Source organism: Mchenga conophoros, linkage group LG10, assembly GCF_057382185.1.
Source record: "Mchenga conophoros isolate Kocher_MC1m ecotype Shallow Benthic linkage group LG10, M_conophoros_male_GT1.1, whole genome shotgun sequence".
Taxonomy (NCBI): domain Eukaryota; kingdom Metazoa; phylum Chordata; class Actinopteri; order Cichliformes; family Cichlidae; genus Mchenga; species Mchenga conophoros.
The window spans coordinates 4,895,807-4,916,190 of record NC_140535.1 but is presented as its reverse complement, the minus strand read 5'-3'; the positions used below and the strand labels follow the sequence as shown (position 1 = coordinate 4,916,190).

Below are 20,384 nucleotides of genomic sequence, written 5' to 3'. Positions count from 1 at the left end.
CAGTCCAATGACTGTAAAAGGCAACCACAAAAGTAAAGGAAGGTCTTATTTTTCAAGCTATTAGCTCGTGTTCACACATTGGCTAGCACGGCAACTTAACAGATTAAAAATATGAATAATAATTCAGTTGCTGTATTTTTAATCACATCAGGCTATTCTGAATGGCAAAGCAAAAAGTCTTTTGAGTGGTATTTAAACTAATTAAAGATATCAACACTACAACAATAATTGTTAGTTAAGTTATTACAAGAGTGCATATAGAGAAAAACTGTATTTGATGGGAATCGAGGACCAGTTCCTGCAGAGAACCTGTTCCGGGTAGTTCAATTACTTGGTTCTACTTGCACTTGTGCTACTATCAGATGATTCAGTGGATGTGCTGGAGGAGGAAAATAGTGGCACAGTCCACAGCATGGATATTTACAATACTTTAAATATTTGTTTTTATTGCACAAAATGACAACAGTGCAATGGTAAAGTGAAAACTCCAGCCAGAACAGAAACTGCATTATGTTGCTAACACAACTTCTGCTCTTTGCAATCATCTGCACAGACAGCATGCTAATGCTAAGCTAGCTAAGAACCCAGAGTGATGTTAAAGCTGAGTGAATGCCGACCGCAGCCCAACAGCCAGACCCTGAACTTCAACGTGTAACAAACTGCTGAGCAGTCAGACTATGTTTCTACGTGATCACGTTTCTAAAGTAGAATCACTGTGGCGATCGCTTTGAAGTCCCTTTATGCTAGTTTTTATCTTTGCCGTGTGTTCACACCTAATTACTGAGAGACAGATCCTGTATGTGTGTCCTCATTAGGCGAGGGATTTGTGTTGCTATACGTTAACATTATGAGATGATGCATTTCAGGTCATATTACAGAAATGTGGAAGTAATGTAACAAACAGTGTAACAAATGACCTTCTCCTTTGAGTAATTAAGCAACGTACAGCATTACTTTAAAGAAAAGTGTTCTGTGTCGTATTTGTAATTCATTACTTTTTCTGAGTAACCACCCCAACACTGATCACAACAAAGAGAGGAAATACCTCCAACATGTACAGACATTTGCCTACACAGCATAATTTAATGAATGTAATCTCTTTGATATGCTGCTTAGTGATGGTTGTAACTCTCAAAGCAGAGCCAACGAGAACCCAGTGAGAATCAGTAAAACAATCCATAAAGAATAGAATCAATAACTGATGTTGATAGAATCAGAATCGCTAAATTCTTATCAATTCCCTTCCCTACTTATATCCTTCCCTAGGAAGTCTAAACACCGAAGGCACCATCCAACTTCTAGTGACTGCATGCTTACATACCAATGTTCGGTATACTCACTTTTGCAGAAATTAGTCTTCTGTCAGTGTTTCTAACTTCCAGGGTATTTTAGCCACATACCATAATAACACATAGCATGGTACTATTTTTAAAATAACCTGGCTTTTTTTGTATAAGACTGTTGTCATAACGACCTCCACAAATACTGGCTACACCTAAACTGCTTTATCTTTTTCTTCTTAGTGGAAAAACAAAGGAAACACTGTAACATATTCAGCAGTATATTCAACACACTAAAAGCACTTCATTTTCAAACAGCTTGACCACTTTAATAAATTTTCTGTCTAAGAAAATGTAACAAAGTCAACTTCAGCACATCCGTTTTGTGAAGCTTAGTTTTAGCAATATATTCTGGAAAACTGGCATGCTTGTCAGCTGTCCCCTGTACACCACTGACTGTCTGACTACAGCGATGATCGGAGCCGTGTGGTTCATGCTTGGTACAGTGACAGGATGTTAACAGACAGTGAAGGAGTAACAGGCAGAGAGAAAGGAGGCTAAGTTAGGAGCCTGAGGCTTCTAAACACTGCTGGGAAAGAGGATGAAGAACCAAGACAAAACAAACGCAACGCTGATGAGACTGAACTTGGGGGGTGGGGGACAGGGGCTGCAGGACCGTATCTGATCTGTCTGTTACCACAGCAACAAGCATCTTCATATGCTGTCTGATTAAGTGAGTTGACGAGTGCTAGAACTGCCACATGAAGGCAAGAATATTCTCATCTGTGAAGCCCTGTGAGTGTTAACACTCAGCTTGGTTTGTGCGCAGGTATTCTTTTCTAGAAGTGCAGCAAATCTGTGACACTGCATGTACAAGAGGGGACGCAGTGCTCTGCGCAACTTTTTCAAGTCAAGTTCTTACAAAAGAGCCACAGTGTAACCAATCAGAAACCACAAATACTGTCAGTTGAACCACAACATTAACATTAACAATCCCAGTACAGCTTTATGTTTTAACTCTTTCAAATGGCTGAAATCAAATCACTTTAGACAAGTAGAAAACAGAACATCTCCTGTTTCTCAAATGTGAGAACTTTTTTCTATTACATCTTTGTGACACAGAAGGATATGTATGGTTTCTGGACTGTTGCCTAGGTGAAACTAGTAGTCTAAAGAATCATATCAGCTCTGCAAATTCTGACTGATTTGTTAGACTATGAATTATAGCAGAACTGTATTTTAGTGATGCTCTATGGCTACTACAGGCAGCAGAGACACAGATATAGAAAGTGCTGTGCAATCAATTTTTTTTACCCTAAAATCTTCATTTGTAAAAATGTTTGTGGTGGGGCGTGGTCTGCCCGTAATCACGCCCGCTGGGTTAAAACACGGGGACTCAGGTGTGTGTGGTGTTGTTGTGGTGAGTAGGGCAATAAAGATGGCTCTGAATGATGATCTGTGGTCCCACCGTGCCTTATTCTCACCACAATGTTCATTACATATTATTTGAGATGTAATGTCTATTGCACAGTACATTTGACATATGTATTTACTTGCTATGTGACCGAAAATCTGATTCAGCAATATTATCAAGTTGCTTACTCAATTGCTTATAATTAGCAAAACCCTGCAACCTTCTGCAGTGTTTATCTTTTGAAGTGTTCAGTGCCAGCCCTACATTTCCCTGCTATTAGATTATTTTTCCCTCCACCATTAGGCTAAGCACTGCTAAATCCATCTTAAAAAGGGGAAGGACTAATCATTATGGAAACAGACATAAACAAAAATGAGAGTTTGCTAGCTTAATATTTTGCACAATGCATTTTGATAATAACTAGTATCGGAGCTCAGGGAATTCATGTGTTTTTTAAACCTGGGTATTTGAACACATATGCTCTAACGTTCCCCACACATTTTTCACATCCACCCCAGTGGCGTTCCATCAGGACAAGCAAGGCGGTGCTTGCCTAGTATAAAAAATTAAAAGAGACATCAGTTAAAATCAAAGTGAAAATGTGTTTCCATAATGATCTTAAACACCACAGTCATAAGGTTTCTCACCTGTTTGCAACTATTCTTTATATTATTGCCAAATTGTGGTCACAACTCTTAGCTAATGCCAATGCTCCCCATTTCTCACAAAAACATGACAAAATATCGGTGCTTGGGAAGAAGAGAAAACATATGGACACATTATATATTTAATGTCAAGGGAAATGAGACGCTTTATGAAACGTGTGCAGGAACTATCAGTAAAAATACGACAAGCTAAGACGTTATATTTTTATTCAGCTGAATCAACTTTAGTTTTGTCTGTGACAGGCTTGTGCAATTTAGTTGACTAGACTGAAACTAAAAGAATTTAGATGATTAAATTATTAAATTATGATTGCACCTAAATAACATGTTAGCAAAAACACTATTAAAACTACATCAAAATTTGTGTCAAAATTAACAATGCTGTGGAAACAGAGCTAGCATTAGAAAGAAAAGGAGCTTCTGTGAATTATCATTGTAACAAATAGGTTTTCTCTTACTGGTCATCTTGGCCAACATGTTTAATGTAGAATAGTTAAAGTGCAATGTCAGAACGTTTTCATTAATTCCATTAGCACGTGAGGAAAGAAAACCCTGATAATGGACAGATGGCTTCGGCTCCTACAATCTCTGCTTTAATAAAACAAGCAAGTTGATCTACTGCAGGCTCAGCCAGAACTTTCAAAATAGTTGAGAAGCTGAGAAATCACTTGGTTGAATAAATTTACAAAGTTTAACCAGCTGTTTTGCTAATACACCACCTTCACCCTGTCTTTCAGCTGTGATTTGATTTATTTTTAATATATCTAATTATATATTATCCATCCATCCATCCATTCGCTTCCGCTTATCCTTTTCAGGGTCGCAGGGGGCGCTGGAGCCTATCCCAGCTGTCATAGGGCGAGAGGCGATATATTATATACCTCTTTTTTTTTTTTTAATCAATGCATAGCCCTGCTTTTCTGAGTTTTTTAACATATAGATGAGGTAGGATGTTAAATATAGCAGCTGGGATTGGCTCTAGCCCCACCCGTAACCCTGATAAGGATAAGTGGAAGAGAATGCATGGATATGTTTAGATAGTTGTCGTTAAATAATTATAGATCAGTGCATAAATATGTATATATATTAACGTAACAAGGGACTGCATATGTATATATTAGGCTGTAACCAGAACAAAAATATATCATGAAGTAATTAGAAGTAGGAATTAATACGAGTACGCATCCTCCTAATGATTGGAGGAATGGCTTTTAATGATTTTCTTTTAACTGTAAAGCAGACATCTTTAATGACTAAAAAACAAGAATTGCTGCACAACATAACATTTATTTTGGATTTTTTTTAATCCACACATGATCAAAAGGACAAACACAGTCTAAAGTACAAACACACACCCTCACTAACATCAGGCTAAGTGTCACCTTGACCAGATGTTTTTGGTAGCCATCAAAAAGTTTCTTGCTGGATTTTAAACTCTGTGCCTCAGCATCCACAGACCTCGTTTTGTGATTTTTATAATATCACAAAATATCTCTACCAAATGACTGTGGAATATTTAGTAGCAAGGACTGGACTTGTTGCACAGGTCACATCCTACCACAGTATCATGCTGGAGTTCACTGAGCTCCTGAGAGCGACCGATGCCTATTATTGGTATATTTTTGGGGACAATATGATCTTTTCTTCTATGAACTAATCAAATAGAATGACTGACTGTACCTTTAAAATAAAAGATTTAAAATTGATATCTTCAAAGTGGCCTGTTTACAGTACTACAATGCTTTATTAGGTTTACATCTAACCCTTGTGTTGCATTAAAGATGTAGCACATGCAGCCTATTCACAGAATCTACATTATTAGGCATTTCAGCATCTGTTATGCAAACACTCTTTTATGTGTTCAGTGCATCCACAGGCTAAGAAATAACAATCTAAAAGACTTATCGATTTGCATTCATTATTTTGCATCTTTGAGGGTTGATCTGTTCAGTTTGTTTCTATTTCTGCTCAGTTTTGTTTTTCCATTTCATCCATTTGTGTCTCATTGTACCTCTGTACTTTTGTCATAGTTGTTTTGACTGCATTGTGCCTTTTTCAGTCGTTTTTTATGTGAGTCTTAGTTCCAGTTTGCTTTGCCTGTCTTTGGTATTTTCTTTTACGTGTCTTTGTATTAAGTGTGCATCTCTTTAGAAATGTTTTCATATTTTTATGTTAAACCTGTTTGTTTTATTTCTGAGACATAAAGAAAAGCAGAATCATTTTTGTTACTTTGTCTGCCTTTGAGTTTGAGTTTGTGAATGTCAAGAGACAGTCATTTGTATCAATTTGTGTTAAGTGTGCATCTTTCTTCAGCTCAAGAACAATCAGAAATCTTGGATTTCCATCGACAAGTGTAGCGCAATTCCTTCAAAGACTGTCAAAAAGTCTATATAAGAAGGTAATAATATTTCACACATACACAACAAAGGTATGACTTTGTACTTGTACTGTCTATTCAGTTATTGTTTCACACTGGCTTTACACTGAACCGCCTGAATAATGCATGATGTCAGATGCTTCTTACCGTTGACAGTTAGATGCACCCAGCTGCCGTTGTGGAAGGTGTCATACTGCTGCTCCAACATCAGCACCTTACACTCATACCAGCCGTGGTCGTCTGAACGCACATCCTCTATCCGCAGGGAGGACTTGCCATGCAGACTGGCCCGGCCTGGCCAAGAGGCGAAGCGGGAAGAGGACACGGAGGCGAGAAGGATGGTTGGATTGAATTTCATAAGGAAAATGAAGGAAAGGAAAGAAGGTGAGAGGTGAATGAAGAGAAGAGAGAAGAGGAACACCGAATGAATGTTAAAGCAACATCAGCCTTTGAACGACTCAGATATAAATATGCAGGGATCACATAGTGCTGACACTGACGTTCTCTATACTTTAGTTTAGAGCCATTTCTAAACAAAGATACTAAAGCACTGTTAATCTGCAAAATAACATGGAAGCAGAGCAACAAGTGCGATAGCTGTGTCTATCACTTACAGGCACAGCTAAAATTGTTGCTCCCACTAAATTGCCAGTTTTCAGCCAGCTCCCAGATGTTGGGAGTCACCTCCTTCTACTGGATCTGCACTATGAACGTGCTCCTTTCATTTGATTGCAGAGTGTCACAAAGACATGCGCTTTCTTCACAAAAACTGACTTGTACGGTTTCCACATTTTTTGACAGCTGAAATATTTTCTTTTGCTTACAAACTGTTAAGCAAGTTTTGAAAATGTAAAATAGATCAAATTTTAGTCTGTCTGACATTTTCACACACTCTCCAAAATCATCCCAAGCAGGTATTCACTCATTCAATCATTCATTCATTTGGCACATCAGCACTCTTCATATCCATCTTCTGGGTTTTAAGTTTGCTTAGTCTTTTGTTCATTTCTTGCAGATTATTGAGATACTAAAGTTTAGTTTGGAGAGTCTTTGGGTTTTGTTATGTTTCTAGTTCTTGTTTAATTTCGTTCCCTTCTGTGCCCGCTCTGTCTTAGTCTCTCCTTGCTGTGTCCTCCCCTTCATCCCCAGTGTGTTGTCTATAATGACGCTCTTTTTCTGTTCCCTTCTCGCTCCCTCTCTGCGTCTGTCTCCCTCTCTGTCTTACTTGTCCCTAACTCTCCAGCTCACTCTCTGTTGTCTCAGCTTCCTGGCTCTCTCATTCTTTCAGCTTTGTCATGTCCGTCTGCCATGTGTCTGCTATTGTATTCCCACGTCAAGGCAAGGCAAGGCAAGGCAAGTTTATTTGTATAGCACAATTCAACAACAAGGTGATTCAAAGTGCTTTACAGAGACATTAGAAACAAGAACAAATAAAAAGCATGATTTAAAATTGAATAAAACAAGCAAATAAACTAACTAACTAGTTAACAAACAAACAAACAAACAAACAACAGTATATAAAATCAAAACAGATAAAATCAGAACAGTAGATAAAATCAGTAGTTAAATGTAAGTTTTGAAATTTAAGCTTAAAGTGTGGATTTGGTGCTTTATTCAAATGCAGCTGAGAACAGGGGAGTCTTCAACCTGGATTTAAATAAACTGAGTGTTTCAGCTGATCTGAGGCTTTCTGGGAGTTTGTTCCAGATATAAGGAGCATAAAAGCTGAATGCAGCTTCTCCGTGTCTGGTTCTGACTCTGGGAACTGATAAAAGACCGGATCCAGATGACCTGAGGGATCTGGATGGTTCATACTGGGTCAGGAGGTCATTGATGTATTTTGGTCCTAAACCATTCAGAGCTTTATAGGCCAGCATCAGAACTTTAAAGTCTATCCTCTGACGGACAGGCAGCCAGTGTAAGGACCTCAGAGCTGGACTGATGTGGTCCACTTTTTTGGTCTTAGTGAGGACTCGAGCAGCAGAGTTCTGAATGAGCTGTAGTTGTCTGACTGATTTTTTAGGTAGACCTGTAAAGATGCTGTTACAGTAATCAAGCCTACTAAAGATGAATGCATGGACTAGTTTTTCCAGGTCCTGTTGAGACATCAGATCTTTGATCCTTGATATATTCTTGAGGTGATAGTAAGCTGACTTTGTTATTGTCTTAATGTGTTTTTCTAAGTTTAGGTCTGCATCCATCACTACACCCAAATTTCTCGCCTGGTTTGTGGTTTTTAGATGTATAGATTGAAGTTCTCTGGTGACCTGTAATCGTTTTTCTTTGGCGCCAAAGACTATTACCTCAGTTTTGTTTTTGTTTAGCTGGAGAAAATTGTGGCACAACCAGTCATTGATTTCCTCAATGCATTTACCAAGAGCCTGTACAGGGCCTCGGTCTCCTGGTGACATTGTGATATATATTTGTGTGTCATCTGCATAGCTGTGATAGTTTATTTTGTTGTTGTTTATAATCTGTGCCAGTGGGAGCATGTAGATGTTAAACAGAAGGGGTCCCAAGATGGAACCTTGGGGAACTCCACATGTGATACTTGTCTGCTCAGATGTGAAGTTACCTATTGATACAAAGTATTTCCTGTTTTCTACGTATGTTTTGAACCAGTTTAGTACAGTTCCTGAAAGACCTGTCCAGTTCTCCAGTCGTTTGAGTAATATGTTGTGGTCAACTGTATCAAATGCTGCACTGAGATCCAGTAAAACTAGGACTGACATTTTTCCACTGTCTGTATTCAGACATATGTCATTAAACACTTTGGTCAGAGCGGTTTCAGTGCTGTGGTTCTGTCTAAAACCTGACTGGAAGGCATCGTAGCAATTATTCTGTTTTAAGAAGTAACTGAGCTGTTGAGAAACTGCTTTTTCAATGATCTTACTTAAAAACGGGAGATTTGAGATCGGCCTGTAGTTGTTCATTTGTGTCTTGTCAAGATTGTCCTTTTTCAGTATAGGTTTGATTACAGCAGTTTTTAGTGATTCTGGAAACACACCTGATAATAAAGAAAAGTTGACGATCTGTAACAGGTCTGACTCTAAAGTCTTTGAGACCTTTTTGAAAAAACTTGTTGGCAGGACATCTAAACAGCAGGAGGAGGAGTTCAGTTGACCTAAGATGTCCTCCAGGTCTTTGCTGTTAATAGGTTGAAACTGTTTCATGGTGTTTAAACAGTTTTTTGGTGGACACAGTACATATCCTGGATCTGCTGTTGATGTACCAATTGCTTGTCTAATTTTTTGGATTTTTTCAGTGAAGAATTTGGCAAAGTCATTGCAGGCCATGGTCGAATGAAGTTCAGCTGCCACTGACACAGGAGGGTTTGTTAGCCTGTCAACTGTAGAAAATAAGACCCGAGCATTATGGCTGTTTTTAGTGATGATGTCAGAGAAGTAGGACCTCCTTGCATTCCTCAGTTGTAAATTATAATTGTGAAGTTTCTCTTTATAAATGTCATAATGAACCTGGAGGTTTGTTTTTCTCCATCTGCGCTCAGCTTTCCTACACTCTCTTTTTTCATTTTTCACCAGTGTGGAGTTTCTCCATGGAGACTTTTTCCTTCCAGAGATAACCTTCACCTTAATGGGAGCAATAGTGTCCATTACATTTAACATGTTAGCATTGAAGCTATTGACGAGCTCATTGACTGACCCTCTGGACAGGTCAGGTGTTAATGGGAAGACCTGGTTAAAAATTGCACTACTGTGTTCAGTTATACACCGTTTTGTGATCACTGTTGTTGATATATTTGTGTGGGCTGAGATTTTACTTTCAAAGAAAACACAGTAATGATCAGACAGGCCCACATCAGACACAGTAACCTTTGAAATGCTCAGGCCTTTGGAGATCAGTAGGTCAAGAGTGTGTCCTCTATTATGTGTGGCCTCTGTTACATGCTGAGTCAGCCCAAAGTTGCCCAGAGTGTTACTCAGGTCTTTAGTCCCTTTGTCCTGAGGGTTGTCCACATGAATGTTAAAATCCCCAGCAATAATTACACAGTCAAAATCAACACAGATCACAGACAGCAGTTCACTGAGGTCATTAAAAAAGTCTGTGCAGTATTTGGGAGGCCTGTAAACATTAAGAAACACAACTTTGGATGGGGCCTTCAGCTGTAAAGCCACATATTCAAAAGACTGAAAACTTCCAGGAGATAGCTGCTTACATTGAAATGATTCATTAAATAAGACAGCAACCCCTCCTCCTCTCCTGCTCGCCCTGACCTCACTGATAAAACTGTAGTTAGGAGGGGTCGTCTCGATGAGAACAGCTCCACTGTTACTTTGGTCCAACCAAGTTTCAGTTAAAAACATAAAATCAAGGCTGTGCTCAGTGATTAAATCATTAATTAAAAATGTTTTCCCAGCTAAAGATCTAACGTTTAATAAAGCCAACTTAAGTGTTTTAGAGGTATTACTTGTCCCCTCGTGTTTGGGAGCAGTCTGTGGCACACAAGGTATGTTTACTATGGTTAAAGATCTTTTAGAGTGCAGCTCTCTGTGTTTTGACCAGGCCACATGTCTCCTGTCACCTAAAAGTACAGAAATTTTAAAACCTTCTAGTAAACAGGGTCCCAGCTTCTCCTGGGAAAAGTCATCACTGCCATAATCCTCACAGCCCGGACCCTTCACACATCACACATCAGACTGCGGAGACAGGGCATGAAGAGGAACTAAGGGGGGCGAGGCTGGGCAATGTGACTTCGATTGCTCTGTTGAGGGTGGGGCTCGATGGCGAACCTTTGGCCGCTCTGGTGGGGGGTTTATGGGGGACAAAAAGGGATTGGGACGGGGGGTAGATCTGAGCCCAGCATTGACCCGCTCCATCATCTCCTCAGTGAATTTCAGGTGTGGGGAGGAGGGAGAAAGGGAGGGGGAGGAGGGTGATGGCCTGTCAGGGGTTTGGGGGACTGGGGAAGGTCGTGGTCCCTTGTCCTGGTCGTTGGTGTTGTTGAGAGAGTTGGAGGCAAATAGGGACCCCTCTTCTTGCCTTAGATGTCTCTCCTTTCTGAGGCTCTTCCTCAGATGCCATGGATGTCTCTCCTTTCTGAGGCTCTTCCCGGGTGGGGGCAAATGGAGCTCCTCCTCAAGGTTTCTGCTGGGCTTTGTCTGTTCTTGGAGTACTGTTTGTTCCTCTTTATGAGATAACTCCTCGTTTATCTCAGCCTTGGCACCAAGCACGGATGGATGACGTATGGAATAAAACAAGTTGGAGGTGAACAGTTTCACCCCTGACTTGTTAAAATTAAATCCATTTGCTTTGAACAGATGCCTGCGTTCCCAAAAAATATTAAAGTTGTCGATAAAGTGCACTGAGTGGTCAGCACATGCTGATATAAGCCATTTATTCAGTGTAAACAACCTGCTGAATCTCTCGTCTCCTCCTCTGACCGGCGGTACAGGTCCACTGATGAATACAGCTGCATTCAGAGAGTTTACAGTATTTAATAATCCAGTAAAGTCCCGTTTCAGAACCTCCGACTGTTGTTTGGACACATCGTTTGACCCTGTATGCAGAACAATGTTTGTCACAGTTGGATATTCATCTGCAATTTGAAGAATTCTCTCCTTCAGGTTGTTGACCATATCGTTAGGAAAGCAGAGGACTTTAGTGTTCTTACCGCACATCCTTTGTACATCCTTTACGGCAGAGTCACCCACAATCAGAGTTTCAGGCCTAGCCTTTAGCTTTCCCTGTGGCCTTTCACTTTTCAACAGATTTTCAGACCTTATTTCGCTGCTTTTAGATGGATGGTTGTCCGATATAGATCCAGGGTCCTTTGATAGTGGAGCAAATCTGTTCTGCAGTTTCACATTCAGTTGTTTTGGAGGTTTGTTGTTAACCTTCCTATTCACGGTTGTCCAGTCCTGTTTCCTCCCGTATACAGGGGTAGAAGAGCTTCTCTGTCTCGTAGGAAGTGAAGGCCAGTCGGTTTCAGAGATTTCAGCTCGCTGTGCCCTGCCTGTGATACGTCCTCCCCCTTCCAGGAGACATGATTTATGTCTTTGTTTTGCACCAAGACAGTCTAAGGGGGGATTATCACTTGAGGATTTATAATAATGCACAGAGTCTACTTTCTTGGTCATGTTATCTGTGCTCCTTAGCTGTGTACTAGCTTGCTCATCGCCATTGTTTTGAATCAAAGGCAAGGTTGTTTCATTTCCACACAGTCCATTTACCTCCACGTTTACTTCTAAGCGATGAATTTTTGTCTCCAGTACTGCAATCTTCTGCAGGAGGCTGTGGTAGTCATCTGTGGAGAGGGAAGGCATCTTGTTGCTAGTTAGCCTAGCAGTTAGCACCAGGCTATTGAGGCTGCTCGGTGCCCAGACGCTGTAATCAGGCTTCAGCTGTGTCTAGGCCACAGACACACGGAGCGCTGAGGATAAGGTAACCATAAAATGTTGCTGTTTCTGTTAAGAACACTCTAGTCCTAATGATCTACAAGTGTCCAGAAGTTATCGCAGGTAAGCTCACACGGAAAAAAGGGAAAAAATCAGCATAAAAATCAATAAAAATCAATATAAGAAGCAAAGCATTCAAGAGCAAAGAGATGAAGCGTCCACACTCACAAAGGGGAGGAGCAGAAATGTGAGCTGTGTGTCTGAGTCTGCGTCTCTTTTTACTTCCTGTTTTATTCTGATAGTCACATGTCCTGTGTGCATCATGTTCAGTTTTGCTTCCCCTGTCTCGTCAGTTAGATTATGTCCAGCTGTATCCCCCAAGTGTTTCCTCTTTGCCCTGATTCACTGTGTGTATTTATTGTCTGCATTTCCTTCTGTTCCTTGTCATGATCTCTCTCAATGCTGTGTGTTCTGCCAGCCTAGTGTCTTCTCAGTTTTAGTCTTGTTATCTGTAAACCCACCAATAAAGCTGCCTTCAAGTTTAATTCTGTCTCAGTCCTGCATTTTGGGTCCTATCCTGCCGGCCTCACAGCGCGTCATGACACCTTCACTACATCCATGAATCTTCTCTGTGGCCTTTCTCTGTTCCTCCTGCCTGGTCTCTCCATATTCAACATCCTTTGTCCAATATATCCACTACTTCTCTTCTGCACACCAGCTCCACCTTGCACTAACTTTGTTATCAGATCGCCCAGCTTGAGCTCTTCTTCTCGTGTACTCATTTCTAATCCTGTCAACCCTGCTCAATCCCAATCTTAGCATCTTCAGCTCTGCTGCCTCCAGCTCCACCTTCGGTCTTTATGTTAGTACCATTGTCAGTGGTACAGATGAGCAGGTCTCAATTGTAACTCTTCCATTTCACTTGTGCTGCTATTTAATCTCATCTACTATATAGCTTTAAACTCAAATACCTCTACTCCTTGCATTACACCTCTTAGCTCTTGCAACTCTCTGCCTGTCATTTACATAAATGTTTCACTCAAATAAAATAAGTTACAGTAGCATTGTCCAATCCAAGCTCTCTTTGTCTATTTCACCCTTTTGAAAGACATTTCAAATAGCTCAATCTCTGATACAATTCCTCATGATCTCATTGCACTTCAGCCTTAGCACAGTGGTATGGTGTTTAGCCCTGTCACCTCACAATGAGAAGGTCCTGGGTTCAAACCTAGTCTGGGGTGTTTGTTTGTAGACTTCTGTTTATGTCCTCTTCTTGTCTGTGTGTGTTCTCTCTGGGTACTCTGGCGTTCTCCCACAGTCCAAAGACATGCATGGCATTGCCCGTAAAATGGCTATCTCTCAGTGTTAGCCCTGTTACAGACTGGCATCCTATCCAGCCTGCCTCTCGCCCTATCACAGCTGGCATAGGCTCCAGTCTGGATTCAGGAGAAGGGGAATTAATTTAAAACTCAGCTTTAATGCTGGTAACTTGCACGGGGAAAAAAAGTCCAGAACATTTGCAACATTTGTTTTTCTTTGAGGAATATCAAAGTTTGTGGCATGATGCTTTTTGTGCAATCTTTGGCACTCTGTCATGTGTAGAATTATTATTAACAGGTCATGGTGCTAAATATTTTGGTAATTTTTACAAATATGTACAAAATGTAGATTTGTCCTGCCAATTAAAGTGAGTTACAAACTTCTTAATAATTTCTGGTAATTAATAATGAATGCAGCAATTTGGGGATAAATCAAACTCAGTGTGAGCTGTCATTTTCAAAAGATCCTCATTAAAAAATTAATATTTAGATGTTTTTAAACTGCTGCCAAACCTTTTAAAGCAGAGCAGAAATTAGGTTAATTAAGCAAGATTAATGCAATTACAATTCTGTCTACTCTATGTCCCTATATAGTGCACGGTCTACTTTCATTTTAACTAAAGTAACCAAAGTGAATTATATAAGATGTACTATGCAACATTTTCTTCATTATGTGCAGTATTTACAGAGTCAGTGCAATTTAACAACCCCCATACAGTAAGGTATGACTAACATGACATACATATATAGTTTTTACACTTGTGGAACACAACAATAAAAGGTAAACTGTAACAAAAGAGAGGAAAGTTGAGTAAGGTGATTTATGCCATGGCAATGAGGCTTAATGGTGTCATGTAGAAAAACTATCTGGTTATTCTGTTGCAATTTATATCCTACATATAGTGTTTAATTAAATGAGTTATACTCAGGCACATTCACCACAGTGCCAACCACTTCCCTGATTTTTCTTGTGTTTGTCAGATACAAAATCCTTAATTTTCACTACATGCGCAGAAATGTCAAATCAGACTCATGGTTAAAGTGTAAAGCATGCACAGGACATCCGGCTGACTACACTAGAAGACGAACACTTCTAGTGAAGACGATGAACACTTTGTTCATTCAAAAGAGAATAATGGTGCCATACAGAGGCCTTACTGTGGCTGAAGCATGTTTTTATCAGAGCCATCTTTATGCCAGGCTTTTACATTTGATGCATGGATGATGTCATCACCATGCAACCCTGCTCTGGCAGATTGTCTTCTGAAACAGTAACGAGGAACTCCATGCCTCCACAGGGCCATGGTTTGCAGTAGTACACCCAGCCCCTGCATATTTAAGCAGCAAACCATGTATAAAAGTACTTCTGATTATTTTAAGGCAGAATTGTCTAATTAGGTTTTGCTCTCTTATGGCCTGGGAAGCAGTGATGGAGTGAGAGAGGAAGTGGAATTTTCCTGTGAAATCTTTTAATTCCAGCCTGGTTGCCTCTCAGGCAAAAATAGTCTGAGGGAGAACCCAAAGTGGCAATCGGGTGTAACCTGTGAAGGTAAATCACATGTCAAAAACCACGAGGAACAATATTTCAGTAGTTAATGGAGAACACGGTTAGCAGGTAAATTCCAGGTTACTCTATTGGACATTGCTTTTAATGAATTTACATTTTTTAGGATTTTAATATGAAATAGAAAGATGGGTTATTTCTTTCTTCTTAACTTCCTAGCAAAGTTATATTGAAAACATAGTCCTTCCCTCACTCATCCTATGTATGTTAATCAATCTGCAATAAGCTTACAATATAAACTGGCACCAGGATTAACAGATTTTATCTATATAGATTTTAGAAGTTAGTAAGCTTTTCAAACACTTACAAATCCTTACAGATTATATATGTGTAGTGACTGATTTCAAAATAAAATATCAAATGCTTGAAAATGCCACAGCGGAAAAATTTCAAGAAGATAGCTGGGACATGCTTTCCAATTATAAAAGTTTGACTCATGAAGCTATATTAAAACAAACTTGATGTTAGCTAAGTTTCCAACACCAGTGACATACGAGTTAGTCAACTTTACCAGATTCATGAGTCGCAAATACCAATCATGGAAATGCCATGTAAATCAGCTCTGGTGTTGTTTTGTATGACGTTATTTTTGTGCCACTATTCTAAGCGCATGTAAAAAAAAATTGCAGGTGGAAGTGTTGCATTTTGAGCAGAAATTTATTTTAAAAAAAATGTTAGACCACTTTTGCAAATATGTGATGTCTTGATAAATCAAGCAGATATTTGAAGTTTACACAGCACCATTCTCGCATGAAAATATCTTAAAAGTTTATTTTGTGACCCAGAAAGAGTAATATTTCAAACTCTGCCACTCTGTGTTCCTCCGCCACTGCCTCGTTTGAGCTTTGGACGAAATGGATTCTGAGATATTGCATTTCATCATTTCGAGATGATTGGAGACCAAATCATCCAATCAGAGTTTTTTGCATCCAAGTCTGTGATTGGCTGGTTTTGTGGCACAAATATAACGGTGTACAGAAAGAGTTGAACGTGCACGGGCAGAAATGTTGAGAGCGCGAGCAACACATTGCGAGCGAGCGCAAATGCAAAAACTGAGCGAGAGGGGCTGCTATTGTGTGTGTGTGGATAATAGCAAACACTGAAATACATTTTTTGCACGCAGCTATGAGTTTTGTTCACTCAAATTCAGCTTTTCTTCGTTCAAAATAAATTTCTCCACAAAATGCAACACTTGCACCTGCAAATTTGTTTTACGTGCGCTCAGAGTAGTGGCACAAAAATAACACCATAGTTTTGCTGCCAGTTGTACAGTTGCATGTGGATGAAATAGCAAAGAAGGAGGACAACCTCCAAAGTCCTCAACTTCACTTCTAATAAACAACTGGATTCAATTTGACATTGGCTGTTCCAAGAGGACAATGATCCCAGTAGCACAAAGAAACTGGTTTTGGAATAGTTAAGTAGGCCAACATTAAGTCTCTGGAATGGGCTTCCCAAAGCCCTGAACAGAACCCTACTGAAAATGTGTGAACTATGCTTAGAAGTCAAGTTCCTGCCAGAAAACTAACTAACTAACTAACTAACTAATATCAAATCAGCCAAGAAGAGTCTAAAATCCAGATGGAATAATGCTAGAATCTTGTTGAGTACTACCAAAAACATATGGTCCAGGTGTAATCTGCTTAGCAACATTTAACCAAATATTAGTGGGCAGTAGAGCAGGACGATATGACCAAAAATATTTATCACGATATACATTTGAAAATTTGCGATAACGATATAACTGACGATATAATTGACAAGAGAAAAAATACTTTACAACTCCACAACTTTATTAGTGGAAAAAAAAAACATCAATGTATTTTCACTTAAACAAGCAGCTGTTTTTCTGTGCATTAAAGTTATATAAAAGTGTAACAGTGCAAATGCAAATTCCTTGCTGACAGTTTAACCAAAAGGCATTTCCAGTGGAAATTGGCCGACATATCCTCAGCATAACCATGTATAATATCCACAAAACTTAAAAAGAGGTTATACACACACAATACGGTAACATTATGTTGAAGCACAGTACGTATCACTCCGCGAGGCTCCTGCCTACGATAGCCGTAACGCTCCGACAATCCATCAAGCGGTGCGGCTTCTTAGCTTAGCAAAGTCGTACTGAAACATTTGACAGATTTTTGAGCGCCGTGTACATAAAATCGTTTCGAGGTCACAAACAGAATTCATACATAAGGCACACGGGATTATAAGGGGCACTGTCGACTTTCAGAAAAATCAAAGGATTGATTTTAAGTGTGCCATATTTTCCAAACAACACGGTAATAACGACGGCCCGCTAGCATGCTCTACCAAAAATAGTGCTTTGTTGTGTATTTGACGGACGAAAGCTAAACCAGTTCCACCACTGAAGCTGCAACATTTTTACAAACCAATTCTGGTTCATCCGTTTCATTCAACGGTTTGCTTTCGCCCTCCTCTTTCTCCGTCGCCGCCATGCTTTTTCCGACGTGTGCGTATGAAAACAAAGGCACTGCGCATGCGTGTTTTACCCACATTCTATCGCGATATTTCATTTTTCTATTGTTGGTGGTTAGCACTGTTGCTGCACAGAAAGAAGGTCCTTCAGCTATCTCTCATTAAGTAAATCTCACTCAGGTGCTTATTTTCGAGGATCTCGTGTTATTGAAATGAACTGCTTGGATCTGAGTTCATTGTTAGTATAGAACCCACCTTCAACCATCATCAGAGATCGAGATTTTACTTGACCCCCATTTTTTTTATTTGAGAATATACATATTCTAAAAATTAAAGAGATCTGTGGTGGTAGATTTACTTGCCTAAGGCCAGTAGTTCATTTATATTGCTGCCATAAAAATCTCAACAGGTGACAAGAGGAAGATTTTACTGCGGTCATAGAGAAGCCGGAGTCATTTGTATTCCTGATTTATTCCAACATACCTTGAAGCATTACTACACACTCAAATGAAGAGTCACTAGAGGATTTTGGTGGCATGTAAAAGAAAACTGTGCTCTCTCTGGCCATGTTTTCTATCCACACTTCACTAACTGTTTTCAGTAGCAGTTATGTCCTTATCACACACAGTAGTCACTGTGGGTTTCCTCATAAAAGCCATACATTTCAGGAGACATTCCAGAAAGCTGCAATTAAGCATTTCAAACAGTTTCAGCCAGAAACAAGTACTACACCTGTGCAAGCTAACATAACAACAAGAGCTAAATAACACAGCAAACAAAGGAAACCTTTGAACCCTTGACCTTTTAGAGTGGGACTGACATGGATCATTTATGCTGTGAGGGCATAAGTAGACACATTTTTCTGAAATGTTTCCATTTGTCCGCCTTATAACGAATGGTGCCTCCAAATCAATACAGAGATTCTTTCCCCCGCATTGCTTCTCACTTGCTCTTTGTACTTGTGTGATAAAGTTACTAAAAACTACTGCAACTTTAAAAGAAGCAGGCTTTAAATACAGATTGTTCTCAGTGTGCAGTGAAAATGTAGTTATTGAACTACGTTATAAATGCATTGACTCGTGGTTAACAGCAGCACGAAGACAGCACTATTTTTAACAGCGTCACTGACCACAACAACATGTTGTCTACAGCTCACCATTGAGATTCAAATGAATGTTAAATCATCTTATGGGCACATAGTAAATAGAGCCTAAACTACACCCACAACAATGTAATGAACATATAAAAAAGGAATGTTTTGAAGACAGCAAAAGCAGCAGCCAGCAGGACTTTGATTCGTTGTAATAATGACAGAGGTCCAGCTGTTCCTCTAATCCTATCTTGTTAACTCAATCTATTCCTACTTCTTGTCTCTTTTATCAGTTTCATACAATCACCACATGGCAGTCTATCACAGCTCCAGTCATGATGATTGGCATTAACTTTGATAAGATTAGAGGACTGGCCTTGGGTCCACATTTTCAACTTGGTATGAGGTCGCTTTTGGTACTGCAAGATCCCTTGTTACCGCTGCAGGTGTAAAATCAATACTACGCTCATATCTGTCCATTAAATACAAGAATAGAGCCTTCAACGGAAAATCTTGGAGAAAAAAAAACATGTTGATCTTTTTTCTACTGTTATTTCTGTACAGATCCTCTTTTACCCCAACTTTCTATCATTTCTATGGTACGTGGACAATGAACAAAACCTCTGTTTGTTTCTACTATCACCAGACATTATACCACTCAATGCGAGCCTGCCAGGTTTGCCAGGACAACTTCAGTTCAGTTCTCTCTGTTGCCTACATAGAAGACGACGAGAGTCTATGGAAGCATTTTAAATAATAAAAAAGGAATGAATTTTAAAAAATGTATAATTTTCTTTCTTTTTTTTTAACTCAAGTTACCTTAAGTTAAATAAAATGGAATAAGGGGCTAACTTGACACTCTTATATTATCCTATATATAGGATATACATAGAGGGAGAGAAAGAGAGAGATAATAAACTAATTATTATTTGTGGTTTGTTAAATGATCTTTCAGTTTGCTTATTGATCTTTCATCCATATCTCCATCCTACAGATTCCCACGTGTACCGGAAACATTCTACAAAACTTTGACCCATGATATCTCGGGGCTTCGGAGGTCAGCACTGTACCCTCACAACAAGAAGGTCCTTGATTCAGTTCCACCAGCTCAATGAGGCCTTTTTGTATGAAGTTTCCTGTGAATGATGTGTTCTCTCTCGATACTCTGGCTTCCTCCCACAGTCAAAGACATACTTGTTAGATTACATCATTTTTCTAAATTGGCTTTAGGCATGAATTGTTGTCTGTCTCTATGTGTTAGCTCTGTGACAGACTGGGTTCAGGGTGTGCTTTGCCTCTTGCCTTGTCTCAGCTTAGATAGGCTCCAGCCCCACGGTTACCCTGATAAGTAGAAGAAAGTGGACAAATGCATGCATGGAAATATTCTCATGGGAAAAAGATTTAGAGATCATCCATGAGAACACTGTAATTTATAACCACTTCCTTGTATTTCTTTATTGGTCTCTCTCTCTACCTAGTTTAAGCTGCAATTTCTATTGCATAATTATCATTATATGTCCATAAATTCAATTCTGAAGATCTACAAGAAAAAACATTCTATCACTCAATTTTTTCCTTTGTTTTAGTATATAAAAAGAAACTAGCACAATGCTTGTTTCAGAAGGCAGGACAGAGGGACGTGTAGGAAAGACCGCCCCTGGGGTCAGCCAAATGTATCAACCATTTAGCAACTGTCCCAATCTAAAAAGGAAACAATGTAAGCCTCTGTATGTCTGATGCTTTGGCCATGACATTTAACTACATAATAAAAATCACAATAAGCAATTGATGTCAGCCTACATCATCATCAGTAAACCAAGTTATCTCAGTGCCAGTCTTCTTGCTTCAAATACCTTTATTATGAAGCATATATAATG

General features: G+C 39.4%; 1 protein-coding gene across 3 annotated transcripts in view; it reads right to left on the bottom strand.

The window, feature by feature from the left end:
- The window catches only part of igsf9bb (immunoglobulin superfamily, member 9Bb), a 174,514-nt gene that overhangs the window by 98,086 nt on the left and 56,044 nt on the right, over nucleotides 1-20,384 (bottom strand). For all 3 annotated transcript variants that reach the window (XM_085288276.1, XM_085288277.1, XM_085288278.1), the window contains exon 3: nucleotides 5,884-6,030. In XM_085288276.1, coding sequence (XP_085144402.1) covers nucleotides 5,884-6,030 — 147 coding nt within the window. The remainder of the gene's footprint in view (nucleotides 1-5,883; nucleotides 6,031-20,384) is intronic.